Here is a 22,959-nt window from a genome sequence, read left to right on the forward strand (position 1 = left end):
CACTCACAACGAGGAATGATACTGCCTTTCCCAGTTCCGCTGGAGAAGGAAGTTGATGACCACACCCTGGGCTGTGGGGGAGAGAGCTGTACCCGGCAGTGTCAGCAATTCTTTTTTTTTTTTTCGGTACGCGGGCCTCTCACTGTTGTGGCCTCTCTGGTTGCGGAGCACGGGCTCCAGATGCGCAGGCTCAGCGGCCATGGCTCACGGGCCCAGCTGCTCCGCAGCATGTGGGATCCTCCCGGAACGGGGCACGAACCCGTGTCCCCTGCATCGGCAGGTGGACTCTCAACCACTGCGCCACCAGGGAAGCCCATTGTCAGCAATTCTTGAAACAACTTGGATGGAACCCCAACCTGATGCCACACCCACACAGGGCATTTCTGGGCAGAGAATAGCCCTTGGGAGATATAAACATGCTCAGCTGCATGGCAAGGATAAACTGCAATCCATCCTTAGGGCACGGGCAGGCCAGAAACAGCCCAACAAGAAAGGTCCCTCACCTGCTCTAATCATCAGGCTAGGGTCCTGTGCAATAAACACGTGAGGATAGAAAGAGATGAAATCTGGAAAGGAATTACAGGTGATAACTGGGTCCACACCCAGAACAGTACAGCTGTATTGACCATTATGGCAGTCACTAGCCCTATATGTAACTGTTTAATGAAAATTTAAAATATGGTTTCTAGCTACATTTCTAATGCTCAATAGCTACAGGTATTGGGCAATGAAGATTATAGAACATTTCTATCATGGCAGAAAGTTCTACTAGACAGTGCTGGTCTAGAGAACCTCTGCTTCCCCACCTCGTGGAGAAAAGACAGTATAAAGGGGGCGCATTTATTGTCACTGTTCCAAATGTACAAAAAAAATTAGAAAATAACCCCCACCTCAATTCCCCCCCCACAACATTCCCCCCAACACAAATAATTTTTCCCAAAACCACAAACATAAACTGGTTCTGGTATTCTCATAAACAGTGCAGCTAAGAAACAGTTTAGAGAAAATTTAACAGGATTCAGATTATATCCATTCTGTCCTCTCAGCCCTGAGAGGTAATAATCCCATATGGGTCCCAGTCCTCCCCAATGGTTTTCCCATCTCTCGTGGAAGAGTCCTTTTACAAAGTGTTGTGTTTGGCTGCTGCTTTAGAGATCCTCCTGTGCCTTCTTCTTCTTCTTGGGTTTTTCTTCTTGAATTACAGGGGGGTTTGTAGCCTCTCGCTTTAGATAGCTAATAAAATCACTTAATTCACGGCCACCCTGAAAACAGAAAGATAACTCTGAAAATTTAACCTTTTAAAGAACTGTGGATTTTCTTTTTCCCCAATAGGAAGACCTGAATTTTTTTTTTTTTTTTTTTTGCGGTACGCGGGCCTCTCACTGTTGTGGCCTCTCCCATTGCAGAGCACAGGCTCCGGACGTGCAGGCTCAGCAGCCATGGCTCACGGGCCCAGCCACTCCGCAGCATGTGGGATCCTCCCGGACCGAGGCACGAACCCGTGTCCCCTGCATCGGCAGGCGGACTCTCAACCACTGCACCACCAGGGAAGCCCAAGACTTGAATTTTTAAAAGCACATTAGCAACCACATATATGGACCATGAGTTGAGTTTCCAGTTACATAAACTCAAAGAACTAAATATGTGTCTGTGTGTGTGTATGTATTTGTGGGGAGATGAGACAATGCACTTACTTCATATTTCTTTGGATTCAGCTTCTTGTTGGCTGGAGAGAAGTAGATGGTAGGAAAACTGGGAAAAGAAAAGAGTTGACAAATTTTAGATTCCAGAGTAACTCTGACATACACTTTCCTAATAACTGCTTCTAGGAGTAACTTCTCTTCATGATTTCTAATCTGACCAGATACTATTTTCCATTGGTGGCTACGTTACATCCTATCAAAATTCAGAAACATGAAAGCTCACAAGGTCTGTGGCAGTCATGTGGACCAATGCTCCAGAACTTTAAGCCAGGAAGGCATTGGTGGTTCTGTGCTCAACTGGAATATGAGGACTCTCCAAACTATGCACAATACAGAAACGGTTTACAGGCTTATTTTTTCCTATCAGTTACCTATATAGTTTTACTAGTTTTTAATCTACTTACCCTCTGACTTCATATGGAGAAGGCACATCATTGGCTGTGGCATCCATCTTGGCTATGATAATATTTGGGTCTTTTCTGAGCTGTTAATAAAAAGGTTAGATCTTTAAATTTCAAGTTTTCAGTGACTGAGGGACAGTCAATTTAGGACTTAAAACAATCTCATTCTTTAAAAGCTTGGATAAGTTTTGCTGCTGAGATAGGAAGAGTAGTGATACTTGCACACAATATCAAACTTTCCATAAACCTGCCTTTTCTCTCTTGGTTCCTACACATTAAGACTCTATATACAGACACCTTCAAAATTACCTGGCCTAAATAAGATATTATAAGGACTAAGCCAAGTGATTTAACATGAAGGAACATAATGAATTCATATAAGCCATTACCAAAATTCAGAAGCCAGGATACTTTTAACCCCAATCTAGATTGAGTCTGAGGAGTGGAAAGGTAAAGCAGGTATCTGAGGCACTGCACAGGCTCAGAGGGCAGTCAGGAGAAAGTGAGTAAACAGTAGAGAGTTGAAAAAAAAATCTACCAGTACTTAGATTCTGAACTAATAAGGGTAACTAAATAGCCAATGCTGACTATGTATGTAAACTTCCCAACTCAAATTTAACTTCAGAATATGGTTCAGACTTACCTTCTCTCCCAGTTCTTTATATTTAGGCTCCAGATTCTTACAGTGACCACACCAAGGAGCATAAAATTCAATCAGCACATCTTTATTTTCATCATTCACTATTTCATCAAAATTCTCTGCTACCACTACCTGGGAAACACAGAAGATTCTCTAGCTGGTAAGGCAAGTTGAATACATTCATGAGCCAAATTTGTTTCTGGACCCAATCCCTCTCAAATTTGTTGTGTTGCCACTAAAAATATGAAACCCAACTCATATTTATAGACTTTATTAAGATATTACCATTCCCCAGAAATCAACTCATTCCCATGTCTGTCACCTGTCACACTAAGTTCAGGAAGTCACAGGAAACAAGTGCTACCCAACCCTTCCTTAAAATAATCTCAGAACAATATTAAAACTCTTCTTAAAACTATTCTATTAGGGGTTAGCTTGCTCTGCCCTGAAGAGTAACCTAGCCCTAATACAAATATCATCAGAAAATTCTACTCCTGCCCCTATTAAGCATTATGAACTCTGACAATGTTTATTTTATGATGAGGGAAGTGAGTACAAACAAAAACAGAAACTGAGTAACCAACACGGTCTTCACTTAGCACTTCCCAGTATTTTGGGAATAAAGAAATGAGGAGAGACAGCTGTGTAGAGGCTTGGGGAGGTTGTGTGCGCCTCACCTTTACGGGCCCATCATTGCTCTCTGGGATAGGCTCAGACTTCAGGTATCTCTTCAGGTTGCCATCAAAGTAATCCTGCAGGAATCTCTCAAGAGCCTTGCCATCACGCCTGGTATTAGAAAAACAAGGATCACTTTTGTTAACTTGCTCCCACCACTGAGAAAACTAAAAACCATTTCTTAGAATAGTTTCTACATAGTTTAAATTTCAAGGCTAGGAAGTAACTGGAAGTTTAAAAAAAAAACAGAGCCCTTGTTTCTCAATATGCAGAACTACAGACTGAACAAGAAAGCAACCACCTTCTTGTATTTCTAGTGTGTTCTTTGTGGATTAGAAAGGTCAGAGAAGGAAGAAAACATTAGTCCTTCTGGAAATTCAATTCTGCAAAAGAACCAGGTCCTATTTTGTTGCTCTGGATAATAATGCCTATCTTTTTTTTTTTTTTTTTTTTTTAACTGATTTCACTCACAGGAAGATTTTCTCTTGTCTTAATCTCCCGAAGTCTCACAAGGTGATAGTCAAAACTGTCTGGGGTCTTAAGATCTTTCCAATACCCTGAGTTTACTTTAGGCCAATGTGGTATTCCAAGAAGAAAAGACATTCTGTAGGGATGGGAGGGGACTGGGTTGGTCTGAAGTTACATGAATCTCAAAGAGACTGTCTAATATTCTCTACTATTTTTAATGGCAGGGTGGAAACAATCATGTAAGAATTCCAAGCTGCCATCCTTTTGTTACTTTTCAAAATTTATTAAGAATCATGATCCTTAAAGTATAATTAATTGAGAAAAGTGACCGTCATATGTCTTGATTACAAGACCTAGCTTCACATTCCAATGTTCTTCTTTATAAATCCTCAGTAGTGTAAAAGGCTTTAATAGTTTCTTTGCAGAATCCCAAACCCACGCTAACTTGTAACTCACGAGAACTCCTCCTGCATGACAAACTTCTCTCCTTTTGCAGTTCTGATAGCAACAACAGGAATCTCTCCAGTAGTGCTTTCCAAGCCAAAATCAGAAAGTTCATGGCTAAAGGTTTTGCGGCTAGCTACAGCAAAGTTGAGTTTCTTCCCAGCATCCAGGAATTTCTTTGCCACCATCATCACTCTATAGGATACAAGAGATATTTATGCCAAGACTATACCAGGGTGGTAAAGCACTTCTAAACCAAGAAACCAGGGACTAGAAAGCAAAATTTCATAGTCCCTACAGCCCTCTGGAAACAGTCTGAACTTGTGTTCTTGGGTACTGACATAGGATTATGGTGTACTCCAGTGTCTTACTGAACTTCACTGCCAAACTGGTGGTACCCAAGCAAATAGTCCATTCCCACTGAAACTTGTTATACTATATAACTATAAAATATTGCAGGCATAATAACTAACCCAAAAAGAAAATTTATAAGGATAAAATACACTGAGGGTCTCAATGGGCAACAAGGCACAATGTGTTAAAGGACGTTTTAGATGACATTTGCATCTTTTATTGGGAGGTCAAGAATCAGCTGTGTCACATGACAAAGGAACACCTATGGAAGATATGCCCAACAGATTTTGGAAATAGTTTATTTATCCTTACAGCTTCAAATCCCATTTTCTTATCTGTTCTTACATCACACATGGTAATAGGATAGTTAGAAGGAATTGTTTATGCACTGGCTAAACTTACTTACAAAGGGGAAAAATTATTCTTATTACCTGTTTCTCCAGTAGTTGGAACCTTTAGCATTCTTTTCATAGTCCACATCATAGTAGGCCATAAGTAAGTCCTTGCCCTGTATCAAATCTTTATTGTCTTCTGTCATGTGAGGGCAGATACCAAAACTGAAATGATACAATCGATTATCAAATTTGGCTGGTTTATAGCTATATTATGGAATTATCATAAAGTAACTGACAGCACTTAAAAAGGAAAGAAATTTTCAATATATAGGATAAGTACCGAGTAATGTAACTTATAGGACCACAATAGGAGTTCTAGGACCCAAACATTACTACTTTAATATAAACTCAACTATTATCATTACAATCCCATGAATGAGGCTATTTAATCTAAAACATGGCTCTGCTTAATAACTGAGATAAACAAACTAAAATGAAGCCAAGAAATCCCAAAAAGTATAAAGAGGTACTCACATGTTTTCCTGAATAAATTTTTTAATCTTTCCACTGGTCATTTTCTGTTCTGTATATGCCACAGTCCTGTCCTCAAACTTGTTCATCAGATGTGACGGACGAAACAAGGTGATACCCCTTTAGAAAAAAAGTCTTAGTAGGTAGACAGCAAAATAACTGTCTCCCACCTTTTATTTAAAGCTCAGACTATCTACGCTTGCTGGCACTTCTACTATCACCATTTAAGCACATAAGGACTCTTTTCTGGGACCACAGCCTTGGCAACATGACCTTCTCATCAACGCTAAGGAGCTAACCACCTTAATTTCAAGTGCAATAATTGGGTATGATGATTTAATAAACCTGGGTTGCAAAGTCAGAATACCTTGGTTCTAATTCTTGCTCCACCACTAACTTCAAAGACCTTGGGCCAGGTATCAATTTAATTCTTCTGGGCTTCAGCTTTTACATCAGTACAAAAGGGGGTTAGAGTAGATAATTAATTTCTAAACCTTTAAAAACAATAAAAAACAGAACCCAACTTACCCCAAAGCCCCAATATGTACAATAAAATAAAGCAGAACTTGCTCTTATTCGAAGGTACCTTGCCCTGCCAGTCTCCTTGAAAATTCAACTCTCCCATACAGTAAGAAAATTACTTCATTAGAGAAAATATATTTAAGATTCCTCCCAGCTGTAAAAATTCTATAGGTAAGTATATGATTATAGATAATGTTTAGCTTGAGTCCATTAAAAATTTTTTTGTTCTAGATTTCTCTATATGAATAAACACAGTTTACAAAGTTTTCTCTTCCTGGTACTACATTGCCTCTCCCTAAACCAAGCTTTCCTCATTCCACCAGAATACTTGAAGGAAATTCCTTCTTTACTTTTTTTTTCTTTTAATAAGTTTATTTATTTATTTTTGGCTGCGACGGGTCTTCGTTGCTCTGTGCAGGCTTTCTCTAGTTGTGGCAAGCAGGGGCTACCCTTCATTGAGATGCGCAGGCTTCTCATTGTGGTGGCTTCTCTTGTTGCGGAGCTCGGGCTCTAGGCATGTGGGCTCAGTAGTTGTGGCTCACGGGCCCTAGAGCGTGGGCTCAGTAGTTGTGGCGCATGGCCTTAGTTGCTCCGCGGCATGTGGGATCTTACTGGACCAGGGCTCGAACCCATGTGCCCTACAGTGGCAGCTGGATTCATAACTGCTGTGCCACCAGGGAAGCGCCCTTCTTTACTTTCTAACCTTTTGTTCAGCTAAAACTGAACCCCAATTTGGTTCTGAGTCACAGGTTTATATCTAGTACAAGCATTCCCAGAAAATATCACTATTCTAACTATCAATATCTTGCCTCTTGCTTCTCTTTCACTCATTCCTCCTCCCCACACTATACACGCCTGTATACAATTTTATCACTTGTTTTGGGCTAGGTGTCAGCACCTTTAAGTCCTTATATCCCTCTCTCAACTCTTCCAATGTTAACCATTAACTTTATGTCAGTTAAAACACAGGCATTTTCATAGTATACAGGGAAACTACATAGCAAAAAGGGACCTAATATAAACATGCTGGGCAACCAAGAAGGTGAATATGTCTCAGATTTTTTTTAAAAGCATAGTTACCAATTTCAGAGCAGTTATTGTCAAAAATAGAAATCAGTTCTAAACGTGATTTTTAATGATGTTATGGCACTGGGGTACACATGAAGAACTTAAGACACCCTTCATATAAAGTCTTCTAAATAAGACTTCTGATCAGAGGCTGATAGGCCAATTTTTTTTTAAGATTTATTTATTTATTTACTTGGCTGCCCTGGGTCTTAGTTGCAGCACGCGGGATCTTCGTTGCGGCATGTGGGATCTAGTTCCTCAACCAGGGATCAAACCCAGGCCCCCTACATTGGGAGGGCAGAGTCTTAGCCACTGGACCACCAGGGAAGTCCTGCTGATAGGCTGCTTTTAATGGCAAGTGTGAGAGGCAGACACAGTGAACAAATCTAAGGGTAACAGGCTGATAATGTGATGTGCTTAATGAGCCACAAGTGGCTCCACATCATTTATAGACTTGGTAAAAGGCAGTAGAGCCTCATGGTTAAGCCCAACAACTTTGCAGCTAGACCTTCTAGCTGCAAAGGTTCAATCCTGGTTCTGCCATTTACGGCATGTGAAGCTTAACTTCTTTGTGTGCTTTCTCCTCTGTAAAATGGAGATAATGACAGCTGCCTCAACAATTTGTTAAGAGGATTAAAAGAGTTAACAGTACATGGCACATAGTAAACACTGCATATTTTGTTAAATATAAATAACACTAACCCTTGTCACGCTTTTCTTTTTACTCTATATGCTCACCTTGAGTGATCTCATCTAGTCCCATGGTTTCAATAACCACTTACATGTGGTTGACCTATAAATCTTTTATCTCAGTTGAGAACTTTCCCTGAATTTCAGTCTCATTTATCCAATTGTCCAATGGGTCTTCACCACCGGGATGTCTCAAAACTACTCAAATTCACTGTGCCAAAATAGAACTCATCATCATTCCCCCCAAATTTGTTTCTCTTCGTCTTCTTCATAGCTTGATGATGATTGGCCCAGTTATCCAAGTCTTTAGAAACCTAGACTTACTGTAGATCTGCCCTTTTTCACACCTGGCTAGGGGCCAAATCCTACTGTCTATATTTTTTATACACACTCTTTCTTCTTCATTGTCCCTAATACTGCCTTAATTTAGATTCTCAGATGTCACCCTTAGTCTAGACTCTCTTGACTGCCTTGCCATCCCTCCCTTTTAAACCACCACTGTATGGGTGCCAGTCTTTTCCTCTGAAAACACAAAATTAATCACATTACTGTCTAGCTCAAAGTCTTTCAATGGCTCTCAAATGTCTAAAAGATAAAATCTAAATTTTTCTGTATGGCACTTAAGGTTTCCTATAATTTGGTCTCTGCCTACCTCTTCAAGCTTACCTTTCACTATGACCTCATCCACGAACAATACTCCAGCAATACTACAGGTCCCAATACGCTTAGGTTGTTTCACATCTTGGGGCCCTCTCTCCTGCTGCTCTATCTGGAATAATCTTTATCCCCCACCATAACCGGCCTGGAAAAACTTATCTTTCAAGATATACCTCAAAAGTCACCTCCTCTATGACATTTTTTGATACTACTCCCCACCCCCGCCCCCCCAAAAATCATTCCCTCCTCTGTATTTCTGGTACACTCTGCCTAATTTCTACCATAATACATATAATGCTCACTTACACTTGTATTTTTAAATACATTCACTGTCTCCCATTACTAGATGCCCCTCAAAGGCAGCAACAGTTTCCAGAACTTAGCTTACTGCCTAGTATGTGCTCAATAAAGCTTTTGGAAAAACTAGGCTTAAAAACCACCAGTTCACACAACAGCAATTGGTCAAGGTGCACATTTACAAGGGCATTTAACTCAGTTACTTACTCTCCATCATCATCATACTTGTTCACCAGAGACTCAACACTGGTGTGTGCAAATCGGTAGTTATCCCTCAAGTTGCTGGCTGCTTTTAGAAACTCAGAGTGAGCATCACTGAATAAATCCTTGAAAAAACCTATACAGAAAACGTCAAACACAAGGAAGAAACAGTAAGTGCTGAGACATATTCAAAACTTTAAAATTCTTCTATTTTTTCAAAGTCTTTATCTTATGGATAAGCAAAGCAAGACAGATAGGAGGATTGGGTCTGCTTTGCCATGAGTACTGAGGATATTTGATGAAACAATTAGGATAAGAATTCTTTCTCTACCTTTAAAAAAAAACTTTTTTGAGGAAGCCAAGGGAGACAATTTGTCAGGGTTCAAGTCTTAATTCTAGTTTTTCACAGTTGAAAAATTTGAGCAAATTGCCTAACTCCTTAGAGTCTCAGGGACTATTTCAGGTGTCAGAGGATTAAATAAGGTAGTATGTCAAAATAAACTGTAAATTAATTCACCATATTTTTTTCTATGTCTTATTTGTCTTTAGAACTTCAAATTTAGTAAAGTGCCCGAAACCTCAGTGTTTATTAAATGTCTACTTATGGTTAACTCCTTGTAAAATATACAGAATCAATATCCAGATAAGGAGTGACTTAGTCAAACTTAAATGATAAACCATCCTCTACTGCCAGAAAGTCAGTTTTATTACAATAATTAGGAGATTAAGAGAACACACGCTTGTATGTTTAAATTTATTTTTTAGTCAAATGTGTTATACATTACATTTAAAACAAAACAAAAAACACCAAGATGTAGAATGTGTTTAATTGGCTCAAGTTATTTTAATAATAATGAGATATTGCAACACCCAAGAAAGCAAAGATTGCTGTAAAAACATACACAAATCCTAGCAATTTGATCCTAAATTGAAAATTCCCCTACAACTGTGAAAATAGCAGACACAGAGGTTTATCATATACTTATATCCTCCCACCTTAAAACCCCATTTTCAGTTTTCAGTACTCTATTATTTGAGTTAAATCTCAGGAGTCTAAGAAGTGATAGGAAAAACTGAAGCTATTCCTATTTTCTTTAATTGACATTAAATCTTTACACCTGAAAGAATACCAGGCCACTCAAATAAAACAATTTTTTCTACATTATAGTAATGCTGACCTAATTTTGCGAGTTGTCTTTTCAGCTGCCCCCAAGGTTTCCTAAACAGTTTTAACTTTATCGTTTACTCAGACATAGAGGGCTTTTGAAACCATGTTGATGATTTTGTGGCATTATCAAATTTGCTACTCACCCACCACAGAAGCATCTTTATCACTAATGAACTTCTCAAATTCTTCCTCAGTCCTGAGACGAACTGAAGCTGGTCCAGCCTGCTTCTTCAGGTGGCTGACAATTCCATCTTAAAGACAAGATGAAAGATTATAGCAACACAAATTTATAATTTTTGAAAAGGTAATCATTCACATGATTTAAAGTTTAAAAAGTTCAAAAGCATATACAATGAGGTTTTCTTCCTATCCTTTTCCTTGTGACCCAGTTTCTTCCCTATAGGATAACATTTCAGTTTTTTGTACATCTTTCCAGACATATTATTCACAAACAAGCAACTACATATTTATTCTTTTCTTTTCTCCTCTAATGGCAGCACACACATATGCTGTTCTGTATTTTGTTTTTGTCATTTAACACAGCTTAGAGATAATTTATGTCAATATACATAATAAGCTACCTCAATCTTCTTTATAGCCACACGGTGTTTCATTGTATGGATGTACCATAATTTATTTAACCAGCCACAACTGATGAACATTTGTTTCCAATTTCTTGCTGCTGTAAATGATTCTGCAATAAACAACCTTGTACTAGCGTCATTTTACACATGACTGAGTGTATCTGTAGGGCAATTTCCTAAAAGTGGATTCACTGGGTCAAAGAGTACATGCATTTATAACTGTTTAACTGCCCCCCCAAAGAGACTGTACTTATTCATATCCCTGCCAGTGATGTATTAAAGTGTTTATAACAATACAGATAATACCTTTGTGCATGTTGTTCTCTGCCTAGAACAATCTTGCCCCAGATATCCACCTGGCTTTCTTCCTCACCTCCTCCTTTAGGTCTTAACTCAAAATGTCATCTTCTCGGGACCTCCCTGGTGACTCAGTGGTTAAGAATCAGTCTGCCAATGCAGGGGACACAGGTTTGAACCCTGGTCCGGGAAGATCCCACATGCCACAGAGCAACTACGCCCATGAGCCACAACTACTGACCCTGTGCTCTGGAGCCCGCAAGCCACAACTACCAAGCCACCTGCCAATTACTGAAGCCCGTGCGCCTAGAGCCCGTGCTCCGCAACAAGAGAAGCCACCACAATGAGAAGCCTGCACACCACAACGAAGAGTAGCCCCCACTCATTGCAACTAGAGAAAGCCCACGTGCAGCAACAAAGACCAAATGCAGCCAAAAATAATAAATACAAATTTTTTTTAAAAAGTCATCTTCTCAAGGAAGCCTTCCCTAACCATTTCCTGTAAACTAAAACCTATTCAACCCCCAACACTCCCTTATCGCCTGCTTTATCTTTCTTACAGCACATTTCACCGGTCTAATACTCTATCCTTATTTATTTTTGTCTGTTTTGCTGATATATACCTAACTCTAAGAATAATACCTAACGCATAACAAGTTCAAGAAATATCCATTTTGCAAATGAATTAAACAAACAAATCCTTTATTCTTAAGTGGCATAGTCACATGTAGCCTTGCATTTTAAAAGTAGAAAATGCAGTGCCTTGGCTATCTTGTTTCAGGGTTTAACTATATACAGGTCAAACTATGCCATGAACCAGATCCACCCAAATCACACTTTCCTATTTACGTGAAATGCGCTAGGTAAGTAAAACTGTTTGAAAATAATAATCACACATAAAAACACAAAAAATCTTTTACCCTTTAAGTCTAGTTGACAGACCATTATTCTATTTTCTTCTGGGCTCCGTGCTACTCCTCTGTAATACTCCACCCCTCCCACCCCTTTCTCTTCTGAGAACTCTAAGGATTTGCTGACCCACTGAGACAGAGTACTGTTTAACTCTTTCAACATGATTGAGTCTATTTTGCTTCTTTTAGAGGTTTTTCTTTCCTCCTCTCTCCATTCATGATTTTTTTCCTCTTAAATGTTTTCCTTAACTCCTCACAGAGGAGGGGTTGTATCAATAGGTAAATTGAAATCGGATATGAATTTTTTGGCCTGCAAGGGGATTGTAATTACTATATCACAATATAAATTATTATAAGGAACTTTACCTCAGGGCTATGATGAAAAGTGTTACTTTTCTCCCTGAGTATTTAAAACTCTCTGGAAGGTATAATGGGAGTGCTGAGTAACCAGTTGAAGCAGGAAGGCAAACAGCATAGTTCTTAGAATACATGAATAAAATAATCCATCTTAAGTAGCCAAACGTCTGATCACCTAGTCAGATGCTGAGAAATACTTGAGTTTAAGAAATCTATGTGCAGCCCAAGTGAGATTATCTGCCTAGTAGCAGTCTGGTTGGGTTCACATACAATACAGTTTAGACCTAAGTCCAGAGAAAAACATATCAATAATTCTAACTGCTAACTCTACCCTGAGCTAATAAAATCTGAATCGTAACATGTGTTCATTAATGCTTTTAAGATCAGGAAAAAAAAAAATGAAGATTTTACCTTTTGTTCTTAGACATACCAAATTTTGAGTGTTGGCTAAATGACCTCAGTTGGGCCAAAATACTTATTCATGCATTGAAGAGTTATTATCTACTACATGTGGAGAATCTAGGTACTGGGGATAGAGTAATAAATGAACCAAACAAGGTCTCTGATCTCTTGGAGCTTACAATATAAGTAAATCTCCAAATAAATCCCCAAATAAATAATACAATAAATCTTCAAATAAGTAAACAATTTAAAATATCAGATAGTAACCAGTGCTATGCAGAGAATTAAGAGGATGGTAAGAGTATGACTAGGTGGCTACCTTAGGTTTGGTGGCCTGGGAAAGCATCTGGAAGAATTTTGTGGGGGGGGGGGCGGTGCCGTGCTGAGCAGCTTGTGTGATCTTAGTTGCATGACCAGGGATTGAACCCGGGCCACTGCAGTGAAGCGCCGAGTCCTAACCACTGGACCGCCAGGGAATTCCCTGGGAGGTGAAATTTAAGCCAGGATCTGAATGAAAAAAAGGAGCAAGCCATGCAAACACGGGGGAAGATCATTTCAGGCTGTGGACACAGCTAGGGCAAAGGTCCTAAAGTGAAATAGGCTTAAGTCTTAATAATCTTAAGAGTTAGACAGGGGCCATCTTATGTACAGCTCTGTATACGAGTACCAATCATACATGCTGAAAAAATTCCATATCACCTAAAATGCCCAAACTGAACGAACCCCTTTCCTCTCACCTTTTCATCATAAAAAGGTAAAATATGCCTAATTATTTGATAGACTCAAGATAAAACTGTCCAAAACATACTTTCTCATTAATTATGGGCCCTACGTACAGGGCCAGCCCACTTACCTCCCAAACTTCACCTGTCATCCTTGCTAATTATATTCCAGCCACAAGGTCTTTCTGTCCCTTGAACACATCAAGCTCAGTTATGCCTTAGGGTCTTTTTGTACCTGTTTTCCCTCTTCCTGGAAAGCTCCGGTCCACATCTTCTCATGGTGAGCTCCTTCCTATCATTCAGGTCTCAGCTCAAAGGTTACTTCCCTGATCACTCATAATGTGGTACTCCCAACCCCAATCACTATCACATCAGTTTTATTTTTCTCCTTTAATGCTCTTATCACTAACAGAATTTATCTTATCCACATATATTATTGGCACTAAAAAATTTTTAATTGTGGTAAAATATACATAACATAAAATTTACCATCTTAACCATTTTAAAGTATACAATTCTGTGGCATTAAGTACATTCACATTGCTGTACAACCAATCTCCAGTACTGTTTTCATTTTGCAAAACTGAAACTCTATTCATTAAGCAACTCCCCATAGCCCTTGGGAACCACATTCTACTTCTATCTCTGTGAAACTGACTAGGAATCTCATATAAGTGGAATGACACAGTATTTGTCTTTTTGTACTGGCTTATCTCACTTAGCATGTCTTCAAGGTTCACCCAAGTTGTAGCACATCAGAACCTCCTCTTTAAGGCTGAATAATATCCCACCCACTGTATTATATACAATTTACATATAATTAATTATTATTAATATACTACATTTTGTATATTCATTCATCCACTGATGGAACACTTGGGCTGCTTCCACCTTTTTGCTATTGTCAATAATGCAGCTATAAACATGGGTATACAAATATCTCTTCCAGACTCTGCTTTTAATTCTTTTAGGTATATACCCAGAAGTGGAATAGTGGATCATACAGTAATTCTATTTTTGTTTTTTTAGGATACACCATTCTGTTTCCCATAGCAGCTGCATGCACCATTTTATGTAAGTCCACAACAACAGTGCAGAAGGGTTCCAATTTCTCCACATCCTTGCCAACACTTGTTCTTTTCTTTTCTTTTTTTTCTTTATAGTAGTCATCCTAATGGATGTGAGGTGGTTATCTATATATATTTTTAAACTTGTGTGTTGCCTTCTTCTCTTCATCTCCCAGAATGTAAGCATCACAAGAATAGGAACCTTGTCTGCTTTATTTATCAATAAATTCTGGGCACCCAGTATATCTAGAATATCTGACACAGAGTAAGTACTGAATAAGTATTTGTCAAATAAAAAAATGCCTAGTAAACCTTATAAATCAAGTTCAAGTATTTTCTATATTACGTACATAATCTGTTCAGTTAGAGAAGTCTTTTGTTAGCTTCCAAACTGACCTCTTAGGTGAGGAATTTTTAAGACTTAAAGTATCTTGTATAGAAAATGTCATGTTCCCACTGAAAAGAACAGGGTACTTAAACAGATCCAGTTTCCAGAATGTAATCCAGGATCCTTACCGGCAGTCCTAGGCCCATCATAAGCACCTGCTTCTTCACCATCTCTAAATATCTTCAGGGTTGGATATCCACTCACTCCATACTTATTACAGGTATTTGTGTTGGCAGTACAATCAACCTAAAGATTGAAATACATGAACCACTTATCCAAAAGCCTGCTGCAGGCTCTTCCTATATTCCCAAAATATTAAGAGTGGTAAAATCAAAATATCAAGCAATTTTTGACACATCCTACAGAATATTAGATTTTAAAGGCAGACTGGTGCTTGGCTAGCTACCTCAGAACCACCTAAGGAACTCTAAAATTTAGATCCCTGGGCCTTATACAAAATGCACAAATGACTATTTAAATTCTGCCCTTAGAGTCTCTATTGTCTAAAGCAGTGTTCTCCACCTTTTTCCTGCCTCTCAGAATATGCAAAGGATAAATCACTTAAATTAGTAATAGTGGCTTACTTTGATAATGATTATCATCAGTGGGATGTATCGATATATACCCCTTAGGTGAGCTGGGGTATAATTTGATTTGGCAAGTCACCTATGGTTATTAGCAAAGGTACTGATACTTAAACATGCTCCCTGAGCTAGTGTGAATCTGGGCTAAACTATAACATGACAGATCTAGTGAGACCTATCAAGAAGAAGAAAAACAACTTCCATCTATTTAGCGACTTATTCCAAACTAGGTAATGCCATCAGCACTTTGCATGTATTATCTCATTAATCTTCGTAAGATTCTGAGGTATGATCCCAATGCCTTAACAAAAACTAAAATTCAGAAAAGTAATGCATGTATAGTAACAAAGACTATAGCTACATGAAACACGAACAAAATCATGACTGCTCTTTTTTTCTATGGCAAGCTGCCACAGAACATCAGGATTAAAAATAGTTTTCAAAAACAGTCCTGGGCTTCCCTGGTGGCGCAGTTGTTGAGAGTCTGCCTGCTGATGCAGGGGACACGGGTTCGTGCCCTGGTCCCGGAAGATCCCACATGCCGTGGAGTGGCTGGGCCCGTGAGCCATGGCCGCTGAACCTGCGCGTCCAGAGCCTGTGCTTCACAACGGGAGAGGCCACAACTGTGAGAGGCCCGCGTACGGCAAAAAAAAAAAAAAAAAAAAAAAGTCCTATATATGTATGAACTATTTATCTGAGGCTGGCCAAGATGTGAACTTGTAGCCCGGGGCAACTAGGGGTTTACTACATAAAATTCTGGAAGCATTAGTTTGACTGTAAAAGCAAATACTAAGTTTACAGCTGACCAGTTAGTTAATACTTATCCACATCCTCTTGTCATCTTCCTATTCCCATCATTGTGAATAGCATATAGTAATTTAGGAAACTCATTTACCCACTGATAATTTTCCTCTAAACTTGACTATTGTAATTTTACTTTCCATGTTTGCCCCTTAATTTTTTTTTTTTTTTTTTTTTTCTGTACGTGGGCCTCTCACTGTTGTGGCCTCTCCCACTGCGAGCACAGGCTCCGGACGCGCAGGCTCAGTGGCCATGGCTCACGGGTTCAGCCGCTCCACAGCATGTGGGATCTTCCGGGACCAGGGCACGAACCCGCGTCCCCTGCATCAGCAGACGGACTCTCAACCACTGCGCCACCAGGGAAGCCCCCCCTTAATTTTTATTTACCATATATTTTACTTCTTTCTTATGCCAGCATTTCCCTTAGTTTCACTACTTGTAATCTTTTGAAACCGTAATTAATACAAGTCAGTTGTGTATTTGCCCAGAAACTAGTGTTCCCTCTTCTTCTTAGCACCATAATAATAAAGAAAATCAATGTTAATTTTTACCAACTACTATTTAAAATACCTCATTTCCTTTAATGAAGAATCCACCTATACTCACCTTTGCTAATGGGACTATTCCTTTTAATCTGGTAGCTGCAGCTTCATATTCTGGGGCAAGTTTTTTGCAATGTCCGCACCTATACAGATATATTGAAGAAAAAAGACAAATATATCCTATAAGTTTGTTAATTTTGTTTCTCTGGGAAAAATCTCAAATTATAATACTACTTTTGACTAGTAGCTGCTTCCAAAAGCAAAAACATCACTTGAACAACATCCAGTACTGAGAAGGTAAACCAGAGCTCTCAGAGGTAAAGCTACCTTCTCTAGCCTGAGGTCGACTCTATAGGACTGGTTCAGTCCAGAGCAGCATCTATGTTCTCAAAAGTGCAATGGGGTGGCGATGGCAGGGGTAAATTAGGAGTCTGGGATTAACATATACACATTACTATATATAAAATAAACAAGGACCTAGCACAGGGAACTATATTCACTATCCTGTAATAACCTATACTGGAAAAGAATCTGAAAAAGAATAGATATATATATGTATAACTGAATCACTTTGCTGTACACCTGAAACTAACACAGCATTGTATATTAACTATACTTCGATTAAAAAAAAAAGATTAAAAAAGTACAATTGAGGGCTTCCCTGGTGGTGCAGTGGTTGAGGGTCCGCCTGCTGATATAACTACTGATGAAGATAAAGCATTATGTCAATTAGAATATTTTCCCAGAAGGCCATCATGAACACCTGTTCCTCTGCCCAGAAAGCCCCAACAGTCCCACAGGCACACTGTACATGCAGTGTGGGTAGGGGCTTATCAGTACGCAACTAGCACCAGCTAGGTATCATCTATTCAAAAGCCAACGACTTGCAGAGGGATCACTGGGAGAACGTGAGTAGTTCTGTGACCTCCCCACAAACAGCAAATATAGGATTAGAAAACAGAAGGAAGGAAACAGAAGAAATTTGAGCTGACATTTCATAGCCAAAGTCTCAAAATTTATTTTATTAAGTAATGGATGGATAAGTAACTTGGAAACATTCTGCCCCCAAAACTTGTTTAAAACAAAGAATTCTAAGAATTTATATTCTTCAAGGTCTTTAGAAGTCCTATTCAAAAATAATCATTAGAGGGCTTCCCTGGTGGCGCAGTGGTTGAGAGTCCGCCTGCCGATGCAGGGGACACGGGTTCGTGCCCCGGTCCGGAAAGATCCCACATGCCGCGGAGCGGCTGGGCCCGTGAGCCACGGCCGCTGAGCCTGTGCGTCCAGAGCCTGTGCTCCGCAACGGGAGAGGCCACAACGGTGAGAGGCCCGCGTACCGCAAAAAAAAAAAGACTATAATATTAGATGTTGCTTAGGGTCACATACATATTTACTAAAAGTATAAAAGAACCAAATGATAAAAACCAAATTCAGGATGGCCAGTGTGTAAGATGGGGAAGGGGTACACAAGGGACTTCAACTGTACTGGCTTTATTTTTTAGACTGGGTGGTGAATAAATGGTATTCCTTATAATGTGTTTCACAGATGCACCTTTTACCATATCTGAAATTGGGATGTGTCTTGCAATCGTGTCATAGTTTCATTGGTAGCATTTCTCTCTTCGTGAGACATAAAATATATTCATTATATCCTCTGTATTCCATAGTAAATTAAAAATTCATGTACATGGGTTGTAACAAAACTACACAAATTCCAATTGATTTAATAAAATAACCAATTTATCTGATAAACCTAAGGTTTGGGGAACATAAGGGTGCAAAGGTTAAAAATGAATGTGTGTTAGAGTAAGAATTGGATCTGGGCCTTAAAGATTTAAGGCTTCAGACAGGATGGGGTAGGGTGTTTTAGAGAAGGGGAATAGTAGAGCAAAGTTAAAATTACTAGTGAGAATGATGCATTCAAGAGAACTATGGGGACTTCCCTGGTGGTCCAGTGGTTAAGAGTCCGCCTTCCAATGCAGGGGACGTGGGTTCAATCCCTGGTTGGGGAACTAATCCCACATGTCGCAAGGCAACTAAGCCCGCGTGCCGCAACTACTGAGCCCGTGCGCTCTGGAGCCCATGCGCCGCAACGAAGAGCCAGCGCAGCCAAAAAAAGAAGAAAAAAAGAAAAGTAATTAGGAAAAGATTTATCAAGAGAGGCGTAAGAACTGTACACTGAGAATTACAAAATATTGGTTAAAAAAAACAGAACTATGAAGGGCTTTTTTTTTTTGGTTAAGAGATAATAAATGTGTTATATGTATTAAGAGATTTCTGTTGAATAGGTATGTAGTAATTGTTAAGAAGACAGACAACAGATTTAAGAAGTTTCACCTCAACTACCTTTAAACATCTGAAGAGAAAAAAAAAATAGTACAAAATAATTAGGCCAGACCAGTGGGTCTCAAAACAGATGCATATAAAAAATATCCATTAAGCATTAAAAAAAAAAAAGAAAAAAAAAAGGGACTTCCCTGGTGGCACAGTGGTTGAGAATCCACCTGCCAATGCAGGGGACACGGGTTCCCCTGGTCCAGGAGGATCCCACATGCCACGGAGCAACTAAGCCCATGCACCACAACTACTAAGTCTGTGCTCTAGAGCCCACAAGCCACAACTACTGAGCCTGCATGCCACAACTACTGAAGCCCACGTGCCTAGAGCCCGTGCTCCACAACAAGATAGGCCACCGCAATAAGAAGCCTGTGCATCGCAACGAAGAGGAGCCCCCACTTGCAGCAACTAGAGAAAGCCCGCGTCCAGCAACGAAGACCCAACGCAGCCAAAAATAAATAAAATTAAATAAATTAAAAAACAAAACAAACCAAAAAAAACTGTGTGCCTAGGCCCCACCCTGGGACTTATTGAATGATTCCTCTAGGAATCCAGGAGATAACCAGAGGTGTAGGGGGAGTGTGTATAAGTGGCAAGGTTGGGACTGAAAACCATTGCCTTGGGCTTCCCTGGTGGCGCAGTGGTTGAGAGTCCGCCTGCCGATGCAGGGGACACGGGTTCGTGCCCCGGTCCCGGAAGATCCCATATGCCGCGGAGCGGCTGGGCCCGTGAGCCCTGGCCGCTGAGCCTGCGTGTCCGGAGCCTGTGCTCCACAACGGGAAAGGCCACAACAGTGAGAGGCCCACATACCGCAAAAAAAAGAAAACCATCGCCTTAAGCATTGTTAATATCCACAACATCATCAAATGTCCAAAGGGAGGACCGGTCTAACAAGTTCCAATAAGGCTGGAGGAGATTGCCCTCTTTAAATTCACCAGGAATGGAATTTAGGTGGGTTTTGAAGGTGATCATCAAGTTTTACCACTACTTCTTTCACCTACTACTAGATAATACTAAAACACAAATAATCCCATTCACCTTCAGGGATGGCACCCAGCAGTTAATGACTCCCAACATATACTCACCCAAAAATCATTACTTCATGCCTGTCATGTGCCTCATGCTACTTTAGCCTCTGATAGAAGAAAAACTGATATAGTCCTTTCCCTGTAGGAGCATCAGTCTGGCAGGGGTGATAGTATTATTAGGTCCCAATAGAGAGGAGGGAACAACCAGTTAGTTGTCCAGGGAAGGAAGGAATCACTTTTGAGCTAAATATTGTTGAAAAGATCAACTGGGGGTGGGGAGGGGAGGGAATTCCAAGTAAGGGAATCAGTATGTATAAGAAATATTAAATATTCCATTTTATACTATCTACGTAGTCCTTTTCTATACTCTAGAAACACTGTGTATCAAATATCATCAATTAATACTGTTGTCCTAGAGGGTAGGGCACAAATCTACAACACAGGTAGATGCTGAAGACTTAAGACTAATAAATATTCAGAAATTATCACAAACATTTAAATAGTTCTATTTACTTCCAGAGAAATTCTGACACTCCCATTCTTACAAACTATATAGATGATTGATTCCATAATGGAAATATTAGTCTACAGAGTCAGCTGTAAAGAAATCTTTCACTTGTAAAATGAAAGTGGAAAAAATACCCTAAAACAAATGAGAAAAACAACTTGTTCAAAATGGGTCCATTTTACTCTTAATAAGGATTCTTTAACTGTTCCTATCTAACTTATAACAGGAGTACAAAGCAGTTAGAGAGCATTTCCAGCTGAGATATCAATAAATAAAAGAGCTGAATGTGATGAAATAAGGACATCATCAACAGGAGACTTCCTTGATTCCAAATTACTCATTCAGAAAACTGATCCTTCTTGTAGGCATTGTGGAGGATGACTTTACCTTCCAGACCAATTACAAGGAGACACCACAGCAGTGATCCACCCAACTTTAGGGATAGTTTAGTGCATGATGGGATATGTAGTTTTTAGGGAAGCACATGCAACAATTTAAAGTAGCATAGGTCACTTTCAATCAGGGGGGAAAAAATCTGCTTTAAACTAATAGTCTAATAGCCCACAATTCTCCAGCAATTCACTTCATGTGGACCCCTGTAGTCACAGAGGCACCTCCCAGTTTTGATACAACTCCATACAGCCATTCTAATTACAGTAACACCCCCTCAAAGCTAACAGCATGGTTACATGATTGGGAAGAGTTGTTTCTAAGAGGACGTGATTTCTAGTGACGTGTAAAGACCACCTATGATGTGTAAGCAGTACTGCCAGTTAGTCGCAGTAATGCCCTGGATGCAAAACCTGTCAGAAGCTGAAAACAAAATGTGCTGCCTCTAAGCACACCCTTCTGGCTCAGGTGGTCTTCATTATGGCACTTCTAGTGTAACCCTCGAGTCAGCTGAGCCCCTGCAGAGTGAAGACCAGAGGTAGAAGCAAGTGAAAGTTATCCACTAACTTTCTTTTACTGAGACTTTTGAATACAAACAGTTTTTAATTAAGGGTCACTGTGGCAGGAGAAAAATTAAGTATTGTAATTAGCGTGGTTATACTGAGCTGTCCCCAGCGTTAAGATAATCATTGTTTGCTATGGTAAAGATGTGGGAGTTAAAAAAAAAACAACCGGCGCTCAGGTTTACTGGGTCAGAAATCCTATTTGCTCTCTCCCCACTCCCACCCCACCGCCAGCTTTTTATTTCCAGTTAGTTCTATCCTAAGTAATTTACATCCTAGTTCAGTTAAAGCACTTTCAAGTGGAGTATTTCTCCAACACTGATTACTTTCTCACTGGGGTCTTCTTTGGCATTTTTCAGAAATCCTAATTAAAACTGACCATTTAGACAGATCCTGACGGAATTACTCTGGTCACCTACTCTTTTTAACGGAATTCTGCTGGTGCTGAGAAATGCTCAGTTTAATGGAGAAAGTGTGCACCTGGCGATGGACAAATAACTGCCTTCCTTAAAAGAGCACTTATGACCATTCTGCAGCCACTCTGACCTTGGCTAGAAACCAACGGCTGCGTGGGGCAAGAAGAAAGGAAGTATCCTGGGGGCCCAGGGCCTCTGCACTTGGTGAAACGTTGGCTTCCAATATAAGGCCTTGAGATGCCTCGTCTATAGAATGGAAAACAGTAAAAACGGACTCACCCAGAAACTCTAAAGATACCAATCGAGGGAGGATGGGGTGCAGGGGGTGAAACCCTCTGCAGATAGGAAGTGCCGCAGGAGCACCGAGGTAAGGATGTGGCCCTGCGCGAGAGGGGCCTTCGCGTTCTCCTTCTCGGATCTCGCTCCCAGGCCATCAGCACCGACGTCTCCGCTCTCCGCGAGGCAGCTCGGCTCCCCGGTGGGTGGAAAACCTGCCGGCCGCAGCCGGGCTCGGGGGAACGATGGGGGGGGCCGGTATTGCGTAGGCCCTACCGTCCCCGCGCCTTCGCCCCCTGCCCACCCGGCCCTCCCTCTCCCGCCCCGGCTAAATGGCCTCACCAGGGGGCGAAGAACTCGACAAGCATGAGGCCTGCAGAGCCCGTGTCGGAGATGCGACTCTCGAAGTTGTCGTCCGTTAGTTCCAGCACGTCAGAGGCAGCGGCGAGGCGGGCCGCTGCGAGGAGCAGCGCCAGGCCCGGGAACAGCGCTAGGCGGCGGAGGCGCATGGCGACTAGGTGAGGCGGCGGCGGCCAGGAGGGTCAGGGCTCGGCGGGGACTGCGGAGGCCGGGCAGAGAACCACGAGCCCTCAGCCTGCGCTCGCGCGTCTGGCCCAGTCGGCCCCGCAGCC

At 40.6% G+C, this 22,959-nt stretch overlaps 1 protein-coding gene across 1 annotated transcript; it reads right to left on the bottom strand.

Annotated features, from left to right (window-relative positions):
* Positions 1-951: 951 nt before the first annotated feature.
* On the bottom strand, positions 952-22,959 carry PDIA3 (protein disulfide isomerase family A member 3). Its single transcript, XM_082617378.1, has 13 exons — positions 22,670-22,959; positions 16,874-16,952; positions 15,011-15,128; positions 10,298-10,405; positions 8,993-9,122; positions 5,555-5,671; positions 5,117-5,242; positions 4,344-4,526; positions 3,422-3,530; positions 2,748-2,876; positions 2,108-2,187; positions 1,695-1,752; positions 952-1,262 (listed from the first exon to the last, which is right to left on the bottom strand). Exons 1-13 carry the CDS (start codon positions 22,834-22,836, stop codon positions 1,149-1,151), a joined length of 1,518 nt encoding a protein of 505 aa, XP_082473504.1. The 5' UTR covers positions 22,837-22,959; the 3' UTR covers positions 952-1,148.

Source organism: Mesoplodon mirus (assembly GCF_964341445.2).
Source record: "Mesoplodon mirus genome assembly, chromosome: 4".
NCBI classification, from domain to species: Eukaryota; Metazoa; Chordata; class Mammalia; order Artiodactyla; family Ziphiidae; genus Mesoplodon; species Mesoplodon mirus.